Source organism: Oncorhynchus mykiss, chromosome 20 (assembly GCF_013265735.2).
Source record: "Oncorhynchus mykiss isolate Arlee chromosome 20, USDA_OmykA_1.1, whole genome shotgun sequence".
Classification (NCBI taxonomy): Eukaryota; Metazoa; Chordata; class Actinopteri; order Salmoniformes; family Salmonidae; genus Oncorhynchus; species Oncorhynchus mykiss.
Window position 1 is genome coordinate 30,123,068 of NC_048584.1, and position 19,926 is coordinate 30,142,993.

The 19,926-nt window shown below is 46.7% G+C and overlaps 1 protein-coding gene across 3 annotated transcripts in view; it reads right to left on the bottom strand.

Annotated features, from left to right (window-relative positions):
• foxn2a (forkhead box N2a) overlaps nt 1-19,926 on the bottom strand; it is a 49,969-nt gene that overhangs the window by 14,386 nt on the left and 15,657 nt on the right. For all 3 annotated transcript variants that reach the window (XM_036956150.1, XM_036956151.1, XM_036956152.1), the window contains exon 2: nt 2,971-3,557. In XM_036956150.1, the coding sequence (XP_036812045.1) occupies nt 2,971-3,543 (573 nt within the window). In that variant the 5' untranslated portion in view covers nt 3,544-3,557. The remainder of the gene's footprint in view (nt 1-2,970; nt 3,558-19,926) is intronic.

Below are 19,926 nucleotides of genomic sequence, written 5' to 3' on the forward strand. Positions count from 1 at the left end.
ACAGTTGCAGTGTGTGTGTCCACTGCCTGGTGGTGGCGCTACAGTTGCAGTGTGTGTGTGTGTGTGTGTGTGTGTCCACTGCCTGGTTGTGGCTCTACAGTTGCAGTGTGTGTGTGTGTGTGTGTGTGTGTGTGTGTGTGTGTGTGTGTGTGTGTGTGTCCACTGCCTGGTCGTGGCGCTACAGTTGCAGTGTTTGTGTGTCCACTGCCTGGTCGTGGCTCTACAGTTGCAGTGTGTGTGTGTGTGTGTGTGTGTGTGTATGTCCACTGCCTGGCCATGGCTCTACAGTTGCAGTGTGTGTGTCTACTGCCTGGTCGTAGCTCTACAGTTGCAGTGTGTGTGTGTTTCCACTGCCTGGTCGTGGCTCTACAGTTGCAGTGTGTGTGTGTTTCCACTGCCTGGTCGTGGCTCTACAGTTGCAGTGTGTGTGTGTGTGTCCACTGCCTGGTCATGGCTCTACAGTTGCAGTGTGTGTGTCCACTGCCTGGTCATGGCTCTACAGTTGCAGTGTGTGTGTCCACTGCCTGGTCATGGCTCTACAGTTGCAGTGTGTGTGTTCACTGCCTGGTCATGGCTCTACAGTTGCAGTGTGTGTGTTCACTGCCTGGTCATGGCTCTACAGTTGCAGTGTGTGTGTGTGTGTGTGTGTCCACTGCCTGGTCATGGCTCTACAGTTGCAGTGTGTGTGTCCACTGCCTGGTCATGACTCTATAGTTGCAGTGTGTGTGTTCACTGCCTGGTCATGGCTCTATAGTTGCAGTGTGTGTGTTCACTGCCTAGTCATGGCTCTACAGTTGCAGTGTGTGTGTCCACTGCCTGGTCATGGCTTTACAGTTGCAGTGTGTGTGTCCACTGCCTGGTCATGGCTCTACAGTTGCAGTGTGTGTGTCCACTGCCTGGTCATGGCTCTACAGTTGCAGTGTGTGTGTCCACTGCCTGGTCATGGCTCTACAGTTGCAGTGTGTGGGGTGCGTTGGGAGATAGCGCCCCATCTTACTGCTGCGTTTGCATTTCCTCTGAAGGAGAGAGAGGAGGGTCTATGACCTTGACTGGTATACACCGGCTCTCCCAGCCTTATCCACAGCAAGGGGAGGCACCCAGGGGGCCGCAGGCAGGGTGCGGCACTACACTGGCCCTGACACATACACACACGTCAGGGGGCCTCAGGGTGGGTTAAAACCCTGGCCCTGCCCGTCAGCCATACAGAGAGCTGCAAATCCCTATACAGGCACAGGTACACAGAGTGGAGGTGTACAGTTAACACTGTCAGGGCTGATTTCAAGGTTTTACTGCTAACCTACAAAGCATTACATGGGCTTGCTCCTACCTATCTCTCTGATTTGGTCCTGCCGTACATACCTACACGTACGCTACGGTCACAAGACGCAGGCCTCCTTACTGTCCCTAGAATTTCTAAGCAAACAGCTGGAGGCAGGGCTTTCTCCTATAGAGCTCAATTTTTATGGAACGGTCTGCCTACCCATGTCAGAGACGCAAACTCGGTCTCAACCTTTAAGTCTCTACTGAAGACTCATCTCTTCAGTGGGTCATATGATTGAGTGTAGTCTGGCCCAGGAGTGGGAAGGTGAACGGAAAGGCTCTGGAGCAACGAACCGCCCTTGCTGTCTCTGCCTGGCCGGTTCCCCTCTTTCCACTGGGATTCTCTGCCTCTAACCCTATTACAGGGGCTGAGTCACTGGCTTACTGGGGCTCTCTCATGCCGTCCCTGGAGGGGGTGCGTCACCTGAGTGGGTTGATTCAACCCCCCCTTGGGTTGTGCCGTGGCAGAGGTCTTTGTGGGCTATACTCAGCCTTGTCTCAGGATGGTAAGTTGGTGGTTGAAGATATCCCTCTAGTGATGTGGGGGCTGTGCTTTGGCAAAGTGGGTGGGGTTATATCCTTCCTGTTTGGCCCTGTCCGGGGGTGTCCTCGGATGGGGCCACAGTGTCTCCTGACCCCTCCTGTCTCAGCCTCCAGTATTTATGCTGCAGTAGTTTATGTGTCGGGGGGCTAGGGTCAGTTTGTTATATCTGGAGTACTTCTCCTGTCCTATTCGGTGTCCTGTGTGAATCTAAGTGTGCGTTCTCTAATTCTCTCCTTCTCTCTTTCTTTCTCTCTCTCGGAGGACCATGCCCCAGGACTACCTGACATGATGACTCCTTGCTGTCCCCAGTCCACCTGACCGTGCTGCTGCTCCAGTTTCAACTGTTCTGCCTTATTATCATTCGACCATGCTGGTCATTTATGAACATTTGAACATCTTGGCCATGTTCTGTTATAATCTCCACCCGGCACAGCCAGAAGAGGACTGGCCACCATACATAGCCTGGTTCCTCTCTAGGTTTCTTCCTAGGTTTTGGCCTTTCTAGGGAGTTTTTCCTAGCCACCGTGCTTCTACACCTGCATTGCTTGCTGTTTGGGGTTTTAGGCTGGGTTTCTGTACAGCACTTTGAGATATCAGCTGATGTACGAAGGGCTATATAAATAAATTTGATTTGATTCTGATTTAGTCAAACACTTTGAGCACATTGTCAATGTCACACTACTGCCACTACAGAATATCAGTGAAGAACTCTAATGACTATTTGTGGCACCTTTACACAACAAACCATCTCAATGGGGAAGGATACTACTGTAAGCTCATTTCAACCCCATTAGTTACACAAAAAAACATCTCAATGGGGAAGGATACTATGAGCTCATTTCAACCCCATTAGTTACACAAAAAAACATCTCAATGGGGAAGGATACTATGAGCTCATTTCAACCCCATTAGAAGACCACTTCAAACCCACAATGATGTCATAATATCAATCTCACCCTGCAGTGTCAGCATGACAACTTTCAAATGGTTAAATAACGTGTTAGTGTGACCCTTGTGAGAATCAAACCCAGGCACTGCCAGCTCCTTGCAAGGTAAAAAAAAAGTGTGTGTGTGCATGCGCGCATATGACCTTATAGTTCCCTCACCTTTCCCAGGCTCCTCTCCACCTTGCGGAAGCACTTGTTGAGTGACAGGTTGTGTCTGACGCTGTTCTTCCAGCCAGTGGGGGCGGAGGAGAAGTAGGGGAAGTGCTGTAGGATCCAACTATAGATGTCCTTCACCGGCAGCCTCTTACTGGGGCTCTGCTCTATGGCCATGTAGATCAACAGAGAGAATGAGAAGGGAGGCTTGGACTTCAATAAGTCCCTCTGCGACGAGGAGTAAGAGGATGAAGACGATGGGTTCTGAGGAGCCCCGGGGTCACCCTCGATGTCAAAGAGGGGGCTGGCGCTGGGTTGGGCCCCCCCGGCCACACCGGGCCCCCCTAGGGTAAAGTTCTGGAGCAGGTTCTCATGGAGCCAGTTGAGGTTGGTGAGCTCCTCATCCTCGGAGCCACCGGATCCCCGGTCCAGGCTGGTGGCCAATGGGCTGGCTGCGCCGCACTCCGCCTCTGGGAGAGTCCCCGCCCCCCTGCATACGCCCCTAAGCCCCGCCCTCTCCTCCTGCATCCCCGGCGTTTCAGCTTTCTTATCCGGCGACATCCCGATGATTGGACCCATTAAACCAGGTAGGTCTGGAGAGGAGAGAAATGGTTAGAAAACAACTGCAGGATAGGACACACTAGTGGAGGGGGCTACAGTACAGAGACGGTGGCTACACAGAGACGGTGGCTACACAGAGACGGTGGCTACACAGAGACGGTGGCTACACAGGCCAGAACCAGTGGCTTTAAGTGGCTACATAAAAACTGTGGTGGAAACATAGAACTTTCCTTCACACAGCGACACAGTTATGCTGGGGAATGAGGAGGGAGCTGCTTTCCCAACACCACTGCAAACGTGAAATAAATTGATGTGACACATTGAAATGATGTGCTCTTCCAAGCACTCAACGTGTTTGTCTAAGGTTGGCCTGAGGGCAAGAATGGGCAGAGTACACCCCCATCGGTCTGTCCTGCACGTCTCTGTCCCGCTCTCCCCCCACCAAATGGAGAGACTATCCCCTCTCCTCCTCCTTTCTCCCCCCTCTCCCACGCAGGCTGACGGCAGAGAGACTATCCCCTCTCCCACGCCGGCTGACAGACTATCCCCTCTCCCACGCAGGCTGACGGCAGAGAGACTATCCCCTCTCCCACGCAGGCTGACGGCAGAGAGACTATCCCCTCTCCCACGCAGGCTGACGGCAGAGAGACTATCCCCTCTCCCACGCAGGCTGACGGCAGAAAGACTATCCCCTCTCCCACGCAGGCTGACGGCAGAGAGACTATCCCCTCTCCCACGCAGGCTGACGGTAGAGAGACTATCCCCTCTCCCACGCAGGCTGACGGTAGAGAGACTATCCCCTCTCTCACACAGGCTGATGGTAGAGAGACTACCCCCTCTCTCACACAGGCTGATGGTAGAGAGACTATCCCCTCTCTCACACAGGCTGATGGTAGAGAGACTATCCCCTCTCTCACACAGGCTGATGGTGGAGAGACTATCCCCTCTCTCACACAGGCTGATGGTGGAGAGACTATCCCCTCTCTCACACAGGCTGATGGTGGAGAGACTATCCCCTCTCTCACACAGGCTGATGGTGGAGAGACTATCCCCTCTCTCACACAGGCTGATGGTGGAGAGACTATCCCCTCTCTCACACAGGCTGATGGTAGAGAGACTATCCCCTCTCTCACACAGGCTGATGGTAGAGAGACTATCCCCTCTCTCACACAGGCTGATGGTAGAGAGACTATCCCCTCTCTCACACAGGCTGATGGTAGAGAGACTATCCCCTCTCTCACACAGGTTGATGGTAGAGAGACTATCCCCTCTCTCACACAGGCTGATGGTAGAGAGACTATCCCCTCTCTCACACAGGCTGATGGTGGACAGACTATCCCCTCACTCACACAGGCTGATGGTAGAGAGACTATCCCCTCTCCTTCTTTCTGCCCCCTCTCTCACACAGGCTGATGAGGGAGAGACTATCCCCTCTCTCACACAGGCTGATGAGGGAGAGACTATCCCCTCCCCTTTCTGCCCCCTCTCCCACGCAGGCTGATGGTGCGGAGACTATCCTCCCCTCCTCTCTCCCTCTCCAGCTGAGAGCCTTTGAGGAGGACCTCTGAAGTGTGGGAGACGACTCCAGTCTCTCCAGACTGCTCTCCTCTCCGCCCACCTCATCTCAGACCAGACCACCTGCTTGTTAGACGCCAATGAGCATGAAACCATCTGCAAAATCCTGTCCCGGGTAAAGGAGGGAGAGAGAGAGAGGAGGGCATCCTTCCTTCTTACACTGCCTTGAGTGGACAGCTCTCAAATAAAGAGCCACCTGCCCTGCAATCATCTAGGAGTCAAGACCATTACTTAACTCAACCCACCTGATACCAGAGGGATTCAACTGACATACTGCCTGCCCTCCTTCCGCTATTCAAAAGCACTGAGGAATTCAGCCAAGTCAATATGAATATTATTGATTAGCCCGGATAGCGATCATCTGGTCTCCCAAAAAACAGCTTAAAGTCTACGGAAAACAGACAAGTGAAGCTAGGCTACATAATGTTCAGTAGGCCTGAAAGACCCTCTCCACAGGAAATAGTCTCACATACTTTGGGCAGTCCTCCTCTGGAATGTTTGCACACATTCAGTAGCTACTTCTACTTCATAAAACCAGTGAAGAAATATAGGCTATATAGTCCAATTATGTCAATGAAGCTGCAGTGAATACTAACACAGATATGCTAGTGTGTAGAGCATTGCATGATGGTCAATGAGGCCAACCAAGAGCACAGCAGGCAGCCAGCAAGAGACATCACCCCTCTCCTCCCCCCTCCCCCGCTCATCCTCTCCCTGCTCACAACAAGCTTTAATCTATGTCCCCAGTGTCACCATGACAACCCTGCTGCTGTCACTTCAATTAAGAGCAGAAATCCTCCCAACGAGAGAGAGTAAATGGGAAAATAAGTTATCCATCTAGGCTGGCCGCGTCTGTTGACTGTAGCCAACAACCAAATCAGCATTCAGCTTGTGGGAACCTTACAGTCTGTAGGGCACCACCAAATATCCCAGTATAGGCAGGTTGGGGCTTGGGTTGTGCGGAGCTGATGCTGTTTGGGCTTGAGGTGGGGCTGAGGCTGGGAATGGGGTGGGTTGTGACTAGACTGGTGCTGGGCTCAGTGGTCTGGGTTATGTCTGGGCTGAGGTTGAGGGACACTGAGAAACAGAGGGGTGGAGGGCGGCTGGGGCCCATCCTTTCACTGTTGTTGTTAAAGAGGAATTGGGTCACGCTCTACTCTGGACTGAGAGAAAGCAGGAGAAAGAGGGGGAGACGGTAGAGGGAGGGCAGAGAGTGAAAGAAGAGAGGAGGGAGAGCAGCCTCGGAGCGTAGCGATGGAGGGATGATAAGAGCAGAAAAGAGGTCAGGGATGTGATGTGCACCAGAAACCCCCTGCCACTCATCCCACCCCTAGGTCTGGGGTTGGGTAGTCAATGTCAGGGTGTAGAGTAACCCACCCCTAGGAGAAGAAGGGCCTAAGGCCACTGCCATGTTCAAAAAGAACGCACAACACCTGAAGGAGTGGCGAGGGCAAGGATCTACGAGAACAGATAGTAGAGAATGACAGACAGGGCAGAAAGAAGGAGAGAGAGTGTATATAACCTAGCATTAAGAGGGTACTTTTTACAACGATAGAGGCAGAGAGGGGGAAGGAGAAAAGAGAGAGAAGGAGAAAAAGAAAAGAGAGGGAAGGAAGGAGAAAAGAGAGAGAAGGAGAAAAGAGAGGGAAGGAGAAAAGAGAGGGAAGGAAGGAGAAAAGAGAGAGAAGGAGAAAAGAGAGAAAAGAGAGAGAAGGAGAAAAGAGAGAAGGAGAAAAGAGAGAGGGAAGCAAGGAGAAAAGAGAGAGAGGGAAGGAAGGAGAAAAGAGAGAGAGGGAAGGAAGGAGAAAAGAGAGAGAGGGAAGGAAGGAGAAAAGAGAGAGAGGGAAGGAAGGAGAAAAGAGAGGGAAGGAGAAAAGAGAGAGGGGGAAGGAGAAAAGATGGAAGGAAGGAAGGAAGGAGAAGAGAGAGGGGGAAGGAGAAAAGATGGAAGGAAGGAAGGAAGGAGAAGAGAGAGGGGGAAGGAGAAAAGAGAGGGAAGGAAGAGAGGAGAAAAGAGAGGGAAGGAAGGAAGGAGAAGAGAGGGAAGGAAGGAGAAAAAAGAGGGAGGGAAGGAAGGAGAAAAAAGAGGGAGGGAAGGAAGGAGAAAAGAGAGAGAGAGGGAAGGAGAAACGAGAGGGAGGGAAGGAAGGAGAAACGAGAGGGAGGGAAGGAAGGAGAAAAGAGAGGGAGGGAAGGAAGGAGAAAAGAGAGGGAGGGAAGGAAGGAGAAACGAGAGGGAGGGAAGGAAGGAGAAACGAGAGGGAGGGAAGGAAGGAGAAAAGAGAGGGAGGGAGGGAAGGAGAAAAGAGAGGGAGGGAAGGAGAAAAGAGAGGGAGGGAAGGAAGGAGAAGAGAGAGGGAGGGAAGGAAGGAGAAGAGAGAGGGAGGGAAGGAAGGAGAAGAGAGAGGGAGGGAAGGAAGGAGAAGAGAGGGGGAGGGAAGGAAGGAGAAGAGAGGGAGGGAAGGAAGGAGAAAAGAGAGGGAAGGAAGGAGAAAAGAGAGGGAAGGAAGGAGAAAAGAGAGAGGGAAGGAAGGAGAAAAGAGAGAGGGAAGGAAGGAGAAGAGAGAGGGAGGGAAGGAAGGAGAAGAGAGAGAGAGGGAAGGAAGGAGAAGAGAGAGGGAGGGAAGGAAGGAGAAGAGAGAGAGAGGGAAGGAAGGAGAAAAGAGAGAGAGAGGGAAGGAAGGAGAACAGAGAGGGAGGGAAGGAAGGAGAAAAGAGAGGGAGGGAAGGAAGGAGAAAAGAGAGAGAGGGAAGGAAGGAGAAAAGAGAGAGAGGGAAGGAGAAAAGAGAGGGAGGGAAGGAGAAAAGAGAGAGAGGGAAGGAAGGAGAAAAGAGAGAGAGGGAAGGAAGGAGAAAAGAGAGAGAGGGAAGGAAGGAGAAAAGAGAGGGAGGGAAGGAAGGAGAAAAGAGAGGGAGGGAAGGAAGGAGAAAAGAGAGGGAGGGAAGGAAGGAGAAAAGAGAGGGAGGGAAGGAAGGAGAAAAGAGAGGGAGGGAAGGAAGGAGAAACGAGAGGGAGGGAAGGAAGGAGAAAAGAGAGGGAGGGAAGGAGACACGAGAGGGAGGGAAGGAAGGAGAAGAGAGAGGGAGGGAAGGAAGGAGAAGAGAGAGGGAAGGAGAAAAGAGAGAGAGGGAAGGAGAAAAGAGAGAGGGAAGGAGAAAAGAGAGAGGGAAGGAGAAAAGAGAGAGGGAAGGAGAAAAGAGAGAGGGAAGGAGAAAAGAGAGCGAGGGAAGGAGAAAAGAGAGCGAGGGAAGGAGAAAAGAGAGAGAGGGAAGGAGAAAAGAGAGAGAGGGAAGGAGAAAAGAGAGAGAGGGAAGGAGAAAAGAGGGGAAAACAAGCAGCAAAGAGCCATAGAAACAGTAAATAAAAAAATAAGTCAGATCTCCAGTAGCAGGCTAGCTGAGGATGAAGATGAATCATAACTCAGAGTAAAGTAGAGCAATCAGACATGTCAGACAGCGAGAGAACTGCCCGTTTGTTTTAAAGAGAATGAGCTCCACATACAGAACCACAACACAAATACATCCCCCGTATTTCCACATGGGAGGCTGGGTGCAACCCCTGCTCTGTCTGGTCTGAATGAGAGAAAGAATATATAAAACCAGACAGACAGGTCTGTAGCCTCTGGAGTGGTGCCACACCTCTTAAAGTGATGCTCCAAAGCTTTTGTAACATTTTAAATCAGTAGTTTTGAAAGTCGTGCTCACGAGCCAAAACGGGTTCCTGAAAATTTGGTCCCCAATTTCTTCCCCCGACAAATACGGACAATATGTTACAAATGTATAAGTGCTTAAGATACCGGACTGCATCTTTAATACAACAAACATACCTGTAGTAACAGGGAGCACTTTAGAGTAGAGGACAAACTGCTCTAGCCTGTGTTCTGCACAGGGATGGTAGGAACCAATCACAGTTGTCTGCATTTATGCCACTTGTTATATTCGTCGACAACTATCCTATCATTTTGATCCAAGCTCAATAACCACTGTGTAGCTTGTCCCGTTTTTAAGTGTGTATGAGACATTAGCATCACATAATAATGACAATTATTTGGCGGGTGCTTATATTTGTCCTATTTCACACACTTACATGTTTTATTTATTTTACCTTTATTTAACCAGGCAAGGCAGTTAAGAACAAATTCTTATTTTCAATGAGGGCCTAGAAACAGTGGGTTAACTGCCTGTTCAGGGGCAGAATGACAGATTTGTACCTTGTCCGCTCAAGGGTTTGAACTTGCAACCTTTTCGGTTACACAGTATTTTATGTTTTTGAATAATATAAGTTCTCAATATGCTTCATGAGTAGTACATGACCCTCAGGTGGCAACACATACATTACAAATGATTTCAAATGAGTCTTTCTCCATTCTGAATGTTTTACACTATTAAATTCAACCCAAAATAATTCTCTCTATTTTCAGCCATGTCTGCATTTCCTGCACTCATTTGAGGTCATTTCCACACTGCCACATAGGGCTACACGTTATGGGCAAACAGTCTAGGCATTGTTTTCTACCAAATGTTTCAATTGTGATTGACTTGTGATTTAGAGCTAAACACTTTGGTGAACTGTTGGAATCATGGACATAGAATGATTGTGCAGTTATATAATAGCACGTGTGAATTGGATATTTTTTTTGTTGCATATCCCAACTCCCCCTTAGACACCTTCAGAGAGTGGGGTCACGGCCAGGGTCAGGCATGATCCATGGCGACTCCCGAGCAATTACGGTTAACACCTCAAGGGCCTCGTCGGCTCGGGGATCCGAACTAGCAACGTTTCGGTTAATTTTTATTTTACCTTTATTTAACTAGGCAAATCAATTAAGAACAAATTCTTATTTTCAATGACGGCCTAGGAACAGTGGGTTAACTGCCTGTTCAGGGGCAGAACGACAGATTTGTACCTTGTCAGCTAGGTGATATGAACTTGCAACCTTTCGGTTACTAGCCCAACACTCTAACCACTAGGCTACCCTGCCGCCCACTAATGGTCCAACTCCTAACTGCTAGGCTACATTCTGCCCTACATGGGCTTCTTAAAGCACACGCTAAGTGTAGCAAAGAAAGCTTTGTTTGAAGGTTAGTTTGTGTTCAAACAGGTATGGCAGAGAGGTATTGTTTGGTGTAAAAACAGTGTGGGTGTGTCCTAGTGCAGGACACCAGATAGCTTCCTTTCCTTCCCTCTCTGACCAATAAACTTAGCTTATCTATTGCACTTCTTACAGTACACTTATAGCTGGCATAAACGGTGCATTCGGAAATGATTCAGACCCCTTGACTTTTCCACATTTTGTTATTTACACAGCCTTATTCTAAAATTGATTCAATATTTGTTTTGCCTCAATCTACACACAATACCCCATAATAACAAAGCAAAAACAGTTTTTTTTAATATAATTTCTTTGCCATTAAAAATAAAACAGAAATACCTTATTTATATAAGTATTGAGACCCTTTGCTATGAGACTGATATTGAGCTCAGGTGCATCTTGTTTCCACTGATCATCCTTGAGATGTTTCTACAACTTGATTGGAGTCCAGCTGTGGTAAATTCAATTGATTGGACATGATTTGGAAAGACATGCCTGTCTATATAAAGGTCCCACAGTTGAGTGCATGTCAGAGCAAAAACCAAGCCATGAGGTCGAAGGTATTGTCCTTAAAGCCCCAAGACAGGATTGTGTCGAAGCACAGATTTGGGGAAGGGTACCGAAACATTTATGCAGCATTGAAGGTCCCCAAGAATATAGTGACCTCCATCATTCTTAAATGGAAGAAGTTTGGAACCACCAAGACTCTTCCTAGAGCTGGCTGCCTGCCAAACTGAGCAATCGGGGGAGAAGGGCATTGTTCAGGGAGGTGACCACGAACCAGATGGTCACTCTGACAGAGCTCTAGAGTTTCCCTGTGGAGATGGGAGGACATTCCAGAAGAACAACCATCTTTGCAGCACTCCACCAATCAGGCCTTTATGGTAGAGTGGCCAGAAGGAAACCACTCCTCAGTAAAACACACATGGACAGCCTGCTTGGATTTGCCAAAAGGAAACAAAGACTGTCAGACCATGAGAAACAAGATTATCTGGTCTTATGAAACCAATATTGTACTCTTTGGCACAATCCCTACAGTGAAGCATGGTGGTGGCAGCATCATGCTGTGGGGATATTTTCAGCGGCAGGGACTGGGAGACAAGTCAATATCGAGGGAAAGATGAACAGAGCAAAGTAGAGAGAGATCTTTGATGAAAACGGGGCAAAGGTTCACCTTCCAATAGGACAACGACCCTAAGCACACAGCCAAGACAATGCAGGAGTGGCTTCGCAACAAGTGTCTGAATGTTCTTGAGTGGCCCAGCCAGAGCCCGAATTTGAACCCGATCAAACATCTCTGGAGAGACCTGAAAATAGCTGTGCAGCGACACTCCCCATCCAACCTGACAGAGCTTGAGAGGATCTGCAGAGAAGAATGGGAGAAACTCCCCAAATACAGGTGTGCTCTATGGGGTATTTAGTGTAGATTGATGATGGATTTTCTTTTTTTAATCAATTTTAGAATAAGTCTGTAACGTAACAAAATGTCAAGGGGTCTGAATACTTTCTGAATGTACTGTATCTGCAGCTACTATTTAACCATTAATACCATGCTCTGCTCTGTTTTATGATGTGCAGGTCTGGGGCAACAAACATGCTAGTCGAGGTTATCACCAACCGACACTCACAAAGTCTCTCCTTCCCTCCACACCAACCCCCACGCCACCTCTCTGCAGCGCCACCGATCCAGTATCCTTTAGATCACACACTCCTCCACCAGCCACGCACATTTGAATATCAGAGTGTGTGTGTGTGTGTGAGTGTGTAAAAAAAAGCAGAAGAGCATCCATCTGAGGAGCACACAGGAAGTGCTTTTAGGCGATTAGCACGTTGCCGCTGCGCTGGATAGTGAATTATCATCGCTGTTATGATTATCCTCATTATCCTTGCTCTTATCAAAAAGGCATCAAAGCGAGAGGCGGCAAGGCGAGCGAGGGATGTGCTAGCTGGTTAATGGGCCACTTGTGTTTGTGAGTGGAGGGGTGGAGGAGTGGAGAGAGAGCTAATGAGAGAGATTAGCCTGTTGACTGTTAGCGCAATGCTAAGCAACTCGCTACCGGAGCAGCACCAGCCCGGGTGGTGGCCCATCGGCAAGTTAAAACAACCCGCCTCTCCGTCGGGCCAGCCCCTGCCCTCCATTCAAATTCATGACATGATTGGGGTAACAGACAGACAAAAGACGACAGGTGCCGGAGCACATATTAGGCTATTTTCCCTTGCAAACTGATCTCTTTTATCCTTCTAATGCACTGATTTGAAGACACAAAACAACAGAGGCATTAGGTTAGTGGTGAAATAATTAATGACGTCTCTTCGGGCAGTTCTCTATAGATGTGTACAGAAGGATTGCAATAGTGGGTAGAGATGACAGATTACACCAGCTCAGGGTTAAGTTCATTAGGTCAGACAGACAGTAGCAAAATGTTTGAAACTTTTCCCAAAGGAAAAAAAACTAAAAACAAAACAGTTCTTATTGGACAAGTCCATGTAGTCTGTCACTGTTTCAGTGCAACTTCAATGCCTTATTGAAACAGAGCAGGTTATGAAGAACAGAAGAGAGGCCACATACCAGATGCTTATCTCCTGATCTGCAGTGTGGTTGCCGTGGCAGCAGGGCCTAGCTGTAAAGGGAACTGATTGTATTCTAGGTGGTGATGGTGGCAGAGCGAGGCATGAGAAGAGAGGCTGATGTGGAGGGATCAATACACGCTTCGCTTAAAGTGCTGAGGCCAGCAGTCTAGCCCCATTCTCCTCAAACCTCCATCACAAAGAGGTGGCTAGGCTTCAGTGACTGACTGGGAGAGAGAGATCAGCCCAGATGTCATTCTTTGAGAGTGCAGTAAAAGCATGAGACCCTACCTTACGAACAACAATTTAATGGCCCCACACCACAATTCAAATATTGCATTGATATCTAAACATGCCATTTTGAAGTTAAAAGGTGGATAAAGGCACACACACACACACACCATCCCACCCTCCCTCCCTCTTGCACCGAAACCTCTGACTCAAACCTGTAACACCTCTAATAGGTACACAAAGGTGTGTCACGATGCTTACGCATATATAACCACTAAGGTTGGTTAGATTTCAACTGATCATTGTAACAGTGGGGGTTACTTAACAACCTGGTCTGTCTGATATTGGAACAAGGAGTAAGATATGTTTCAACAAGTTGGCGTCTTACTTTATTGGTGAAGCTGGTTTATGTGTGTTTTTATTAAGTATGTGTGGGTGCCTTGTCTGTCTGCCTGCTTGCCTTCCTTTCTGCCTGCCTTTCTGCCTGCCTGCCTGCAGTAAACAGGTATCTCCACTGATTAGAAAGGACAGAGACACTAACCTAATAGGTTAATCATTTTTTCAGAGGTCTCTGATAAACCTTTCAATGTGGTTTTAAACTCCTCTGACACTGAGAAATACACGTGGGTCTAATCTGTGCTAGAGGTCAAAGCAAACAAGGAGAGTTGACCAAAAGACGTTAGATTCGGCTTGGCATTCTCCTCATAAAGGAGCAATTGTTTTTGCTCTGGCGACGTTTGGTAACCACTACAGTATTCTAAACAGAGAACTGAGCAAGGAGGAAACCCTTCAGGCCTGGTGAGGAAGTTGATTTACAGAGACACACCAACTCAGACAGACACCTCTATGGGACTGTGTGCTTGACCAGTGTAAGGAGTGGAGTTCCCTACTTGAGGGAGACTAGCCCTCTCACAGAAGGGTTATCTGGCTGTGTGTGTGGCTGCATGCGTCAGCTGAATGTACTCATTGCCACAACATGCACTGTCAGACAAAACAATGCCCAAATAGCAGGCATATGGGTAAATACAAAACCGTTGAACCCAAACAGAGATGATGAAAACATAAAGATGTTAAAGAACAGCAATGAGTACCACAACACACACTAACCCACATAGCAGCTGCAATGTTTCTTGTTTTCATTTAACTAGGAAAGTCAGTTAAGAACAAATTCTTATTTACAATGACGGCCTACCCCAGCCAAACCCTCCCCTAACCGGGACGACTCTGGGCCAATTGTGCGCCTCCCTATGGGACTCCCGATCAAGGCCGGTTGGAATACAGCCCGGGATCGAACCAGAGTCTTTAGTGATGACTCTAGCACTAAGATGCAGTGCCTTAGACCACTGCCTCACTCGAGAGGCCAAGTCACCTGACTACCAGTCATAGGAGTCAGACAGCTAGTATCAGGTTGTGACGATAAACAGTGTACTTTAGCTCACCGACTTAGACTAGTAGAGGGAGTGACACAGATAGCCTAACATAGGCCTATATAGAGGAAGACCAGGAAAGGAAGGGGGAGAAAATAAAATAAAAATAAAATAAAAATAATAAATAAATAAAAAAAACTTCAATGCTATTTGGCTCTAAACAGACAGTACATGGTGGTAGACTATCTGACCAATGTGACTGATAGAAAACTGAGGAAAACATTGACTAGGTACAAACTCTGAGCACAGTCTGGCTATAGAGACCGGTCGTCACAGACAAACCTGGCTGCCCAGAGAGGACAAGCTGTGCTCACTGCTCCAGGGGAGAGGTAGAGACAGAGCTGCATTTCCTATTACACTGTGACAAATACTCAGACCTAAGATAATATTTCTTTCCCCAAATTATAATTCAATACAAAGAATTTGAAACTTATCTTTCATACCAGGTCATGTGTCTTCTCAGTCATGAGAGTGAGAGACTGTCTTCTCAGTCATGTTGACACTGGTCCACTACCATTGCTTTAATGTATTGTTGTTCTTATTAATATTATTGTTGTTGTTAATGGTAATCCCATGTCCACTACTACTATTAATATTGCTGTTGGTCCCACCATTTATTTATATATAAATATATTTTATATATTTATATTTTTCAATATGTATACTTTGACAATGTAAGTAATAATGAACTTCAAATGTCAAAGTCAATTGAATTGAATAGACACAGAGAGAGAGAGAGCGAGAGAGAGAGAGAGAGAGAGAGACACACAGAGCTGAAACTCAGCTTGGCCCTTAAGACCCTGACACATTTTTACAGATGCACAATTGAGAGCATCCTATCGGGCTGTATCACCACCTGGTACGGCAACTGGACCGCTCACAACTGCAGGGCTCTCCAGAGGGTGGTGCGGTCTGCCCAATGCATTACAGGTAAAAAAGCAGATAACGAAGGAAGATTCAGACAAGTGAGAACATTTCGTCAGTCACCACAAGGAAAAAGGCTATTTTAGGCATAGGGGTTAGGTTTATAATTAGGGGTTAGGTTTATAATTGGGGGTTGGGTTGAAGGTTCTAATTAGGGGTTGGGTTGAAGGTTATAATTAGGGGTTAGGTTTATAATTGGGGGTTGGGTTGAAGGTTATAATTAGGGGTTGGGTTGAAGGTTATAATTAGGGGTTGGGTTGAAGGTTATAATTAGGGGTTGGGTTGAAGGTTATAATTAGGGGTTGGGTTGAAGGTTATAATTAGGGGTTGGGTTGAAGGTTATAATTAGGGGTTAGGTTGAAGGTTATAATTAGGGGTTAGGTTGAAGGTTATAATTAGGGGTTAGGTTGAAGGTTATAATTAGGGGTTAGGTTGAAGGTTATAATTAGGGGTTAGGTTGAAGGTTATAATTAGGGGTTAGGTTGAAGGTTATAATTAGGGGTTAGGTTGAAGGTTATAATTAGGGTTAAAATAAGGGGATAGGGGATGGAATTCTGAATGGAAATACAGGGTTAGGTCCCCACAAGGATAGTAAAACATGTGCTGTGTGTGAGGGGAGGTAGGTGTGAATGCCTTCCATCTATCTCTTAGGGACCATGTGGTTTAGAGTTCCGCCAGCTAACACCGATTCGTGGCAGAGGAGAGATGTTGCAGAATCATGTCAAAAAGAGCAGCACTAAGGCAACTATTGAAACAAATGAAAATGCTTGTGCTCTTTTGAGAAGACGGGAAAAAGTATTTCATTTGTGTGGAGAATGTCAGCAATGATTGATTTGAATAGACAAGTAATTGACAATGACAATACTTTTTCCATAAACGAATAACTATCGTCTCAGCTTTTCTTGACATTACAATGTAATAACTTGACACCAATGCGTTGCTGTGCATTCTTTGAACATAGGACTAAGAGCATTATGAATTCCGTTTTACTGTACCATACAAAAGCCTTTAAAACCACAGTAGCACTGCCCCAGTGGTCACCCCCCTCCGCCCAAACCCTGATCAATGTTCTGCGTCGTCACACTGCGATTTCCTTTAAAACCCAGCCTGTTTATTCAAGCACTCTCTCTCCCACCCTCCAACGGTCACAGTTTAGCATCATTTCAACAGAGCTCGCCAGCTTGTAGTCCTAAAATCCAGAAATAAGGGTACCTCTGGCTCATTACCTCTGGCTCATTCAGCAATCCCTATGGAAAAAATGAATGGTGAAAAACTGGGTTTTTGGAATAAACACCAAAAACATGGTCAGGGGTTAACACAGGCTTAGGAGATCTTATACAGGTTGTTCTATGAGATAATGGCAGTCAGTTAAACATGACCTTTATTATGACAAATGCTTCAAAATTCACAAAAAAAGTGACATTAGCTGATCTCTTAAGCCTGTGTTTACCACAGACCTTATTTTCGGTGTTCATCCAAAAACGCTTTTCCCCATAGGCATTAGTCCAATGAACCATGGCGGAGTTAGTGTCTACAAAAAGACACCATTACTCGCTCTCTCTATGGGGCATAAAGTCCTACACGTCTTCCCCCCTCCGACCTCTCCACTCTCAGAAATCAGACATGCAAAACTACAAACATGCTTAATTAAACACACTCCTAAAGTATGAACACACAGTAAAGTCACACTAGTCTTAATTAAACCGGATCAGGCAGTGACGCTTTCAGAAAAGTGCTTCCCCATTGGGATAGGGGCACCAACTGTTGTTTTGTGATTGGGGCCCTAAAGAGTGGAGGGGCACACTTCTGCCTGAAGAGGAGAGCGATAATACATTTGCAACCCAAATTCAGAGCAGCCACGTTTATTTGATTACTGCACTCTGATGTCATGTAACCAAGACAACGGAAGCGTTGCTCAGGGTGTGTGTGTGGTGGTGGGGGTGTACGGCTACCTCCTCCTGTCTGTCAGGAGATGAAAAATTTGTGCAGCTGCAGTCATTAAAAGCAGTCACCTCCAAACAAAGGCCAGATCATATCAGCAGAGACACGAGCTTTGATGGGTTGATAGGGGGCAGCAACAACAGCCAAGGCGGCTGGTTCAGTTGGAGAAATCAGAAGCCACCAGAGATGGACAGAGGAGACGCAACTTACTAACCCCACAGGGACAATGCACAGAGAGGACAAGGATAGACGGTCATGATGAATATAACTGAATTAAGGCGACGTCAAAAAGAAAGAACCACGGCAAGAAGGCACACGGTTTTTGCTCATATTTCACTCCCTTCAAAATCATACAGCCTGGGTTGAATGACAGGAATTCATGGTTTAACTTTCTAGTGCAACACCATTAGCATAGTTCAAAGTGTTGCTCCTGTCAGTCTGTCCATGAAAACCAGACATCTGTGATTTAATGTGATGGTCTTTGTAATCCTCCTCATCTTTCTCTTCCATTGTGCTATCAACATGGGAAAACAAATGATCCAACCAACCACACGAAGGACAACAGCACATTTAAAGTCATTGTTAAATCACGCAGACCTTTTCTAGACTGACTAATGTCAGGCAGCAACCAGAGGTCACTGGTACTGTACTTTTCAAGAAACTCGTCAGTTTTTGTTCCTACAGGCAAATGGCTTACAATTGGAAAACACCACCTCAATCCCCACACACTTCTCCAGATGGGCCGAGTTGCTGCACACATCGTTAATGTTGGAACACCAAGGGTGTTGACCTCAGCACACTGGAGCCAATAGAAGAATAGGAGTGAGAAAAGTTAGTTTACAGCGTGGTCCTTTATAGCTCAGTTGGTAGAGCATGGCGTTTGTAGCGCTAGGGTGGTGGGTTTGATTCTCAGGACCATCCATTTGTAAAATGTACATATGTACGAGTCATTAAAACTCGTTTTTCAACCACTCCACAAATTTCTTGTTAACAAAATATAGTTTTGGCAAGTCAGTTAGGACATCTACTTTGTGCATGACACAAGTCAGTTAGGACATCTACTTTGTGCATGACACAAGTCAGTTAGGACATCTACTTTGTGCATGACACAAGTCATTCTTCCAACAATTGTTTACCAACGGATTATTTCACTGTATCATAATTCCAGTGGGTCAGAAGTTTACATACACTAAGTTGACTGTGCCTTGAAACAGCTTGGAAAATTCCAGAAAATTATGTCATGGCTTTAGAAGCTTCTGATAGGCTAATTTACATCATTGGAGTCAATTGGGGGTGTACCTGTGGATGCATTTCAAGGCCTACCTTCAAACTCAGTGCCTATTTGCTTGACATCCTGGGAAAAGCAAAAGAAATCAGCCAAGATCTCAGAAAAAAATGTGTAGACCTCCACAAGTCTGGTTCATCCTTGGGAGCAATTTCCAAATGCCTGAAGGTACCACGTTCACCTGTACAAACAATAGTACACAAGTATAAACACGATCGGACATATAAACACGATGTCATACAGCTCAGGAAAGAGACACGCTCTGTCTCCTAGAGATGAACGTACTTGGTGCGAAAAGTACAAATCAATCCCAGAACAACAGCAAAGGACCTTATGAAGATGCTGGAGGAAACAGGTACAAAAGTATCTATATCCACAGTAAAAACGAGTCCTATATCGACATAACCTGAAAGGCCACTCAGCAAGGAATTGGAGTCACTGCTCCAAAGCCGCCATAAAAAAGCCAGACTACGGTTTGCAACTAACTGCACATGGGGACAAAGATCGTACTTTTTGGAGAAATATCCCCTCGTCTGATGAAACAAAAATAGAACTGTTTGGCCATAATGACCATCGTTATGTTTGGAGGAAAAAGAGGGATGCTTGCAAGCCGAAGAACACTATCCCAACCGTGAAGCACGGGGGTGGTAGCATCATGTTGTGAGGGTGCTTTGCTGCAGGAGGGACAGGTGCACTTCACAAAATAGGATGGCATCACGATGGAGGAAAATTATCTGGATATATTGAAGCAACATCTCAAGACATCAGTCACCCAACTTATTGTGGGAAGCTTGTGGAAGGCTACCTGAAACATTTGACCCAAGTTAAACAATTCAAAGGCAATGCTACCAAATACTAATTGAGTGAATGTAAACTTCTGACCCACTGGGAATGTGATGAAAGAAATAAAAGCTGAACTAAATCATTCTCTGCTATTATTCTGACATTTCACATTCTTAAAATAAAGTGGTGATCCTAACTGACCTAAGACAGGGAATTGTTACTAAGATTAAATGTCAGGAATTTGGCTAAGGTGTATGTAAACTTCCAACGTCAACTGTAAGTCAGTTTGGATAAATGGCATTTCGTATTATTATATCAATATTAGTTAACCATTCCCGTCTCTTAATAACAGACATGTCAACTTCTGCTAATCCGAATGGCCTCAATTAGACGGCACCCGATAAGAGACAATGCACACCAATACCACAGTTCTGAAGATGTATATCCTAACCTTTCTTCATTATGGGTCAAAGTCCATCACACTGTGATAAAATGGCACTCTTGTTAAAGGGATACTTCAGGATTTTTACAATGAAACCCTTTATTCAATTCAAATGGGGCATTATTGGTATGG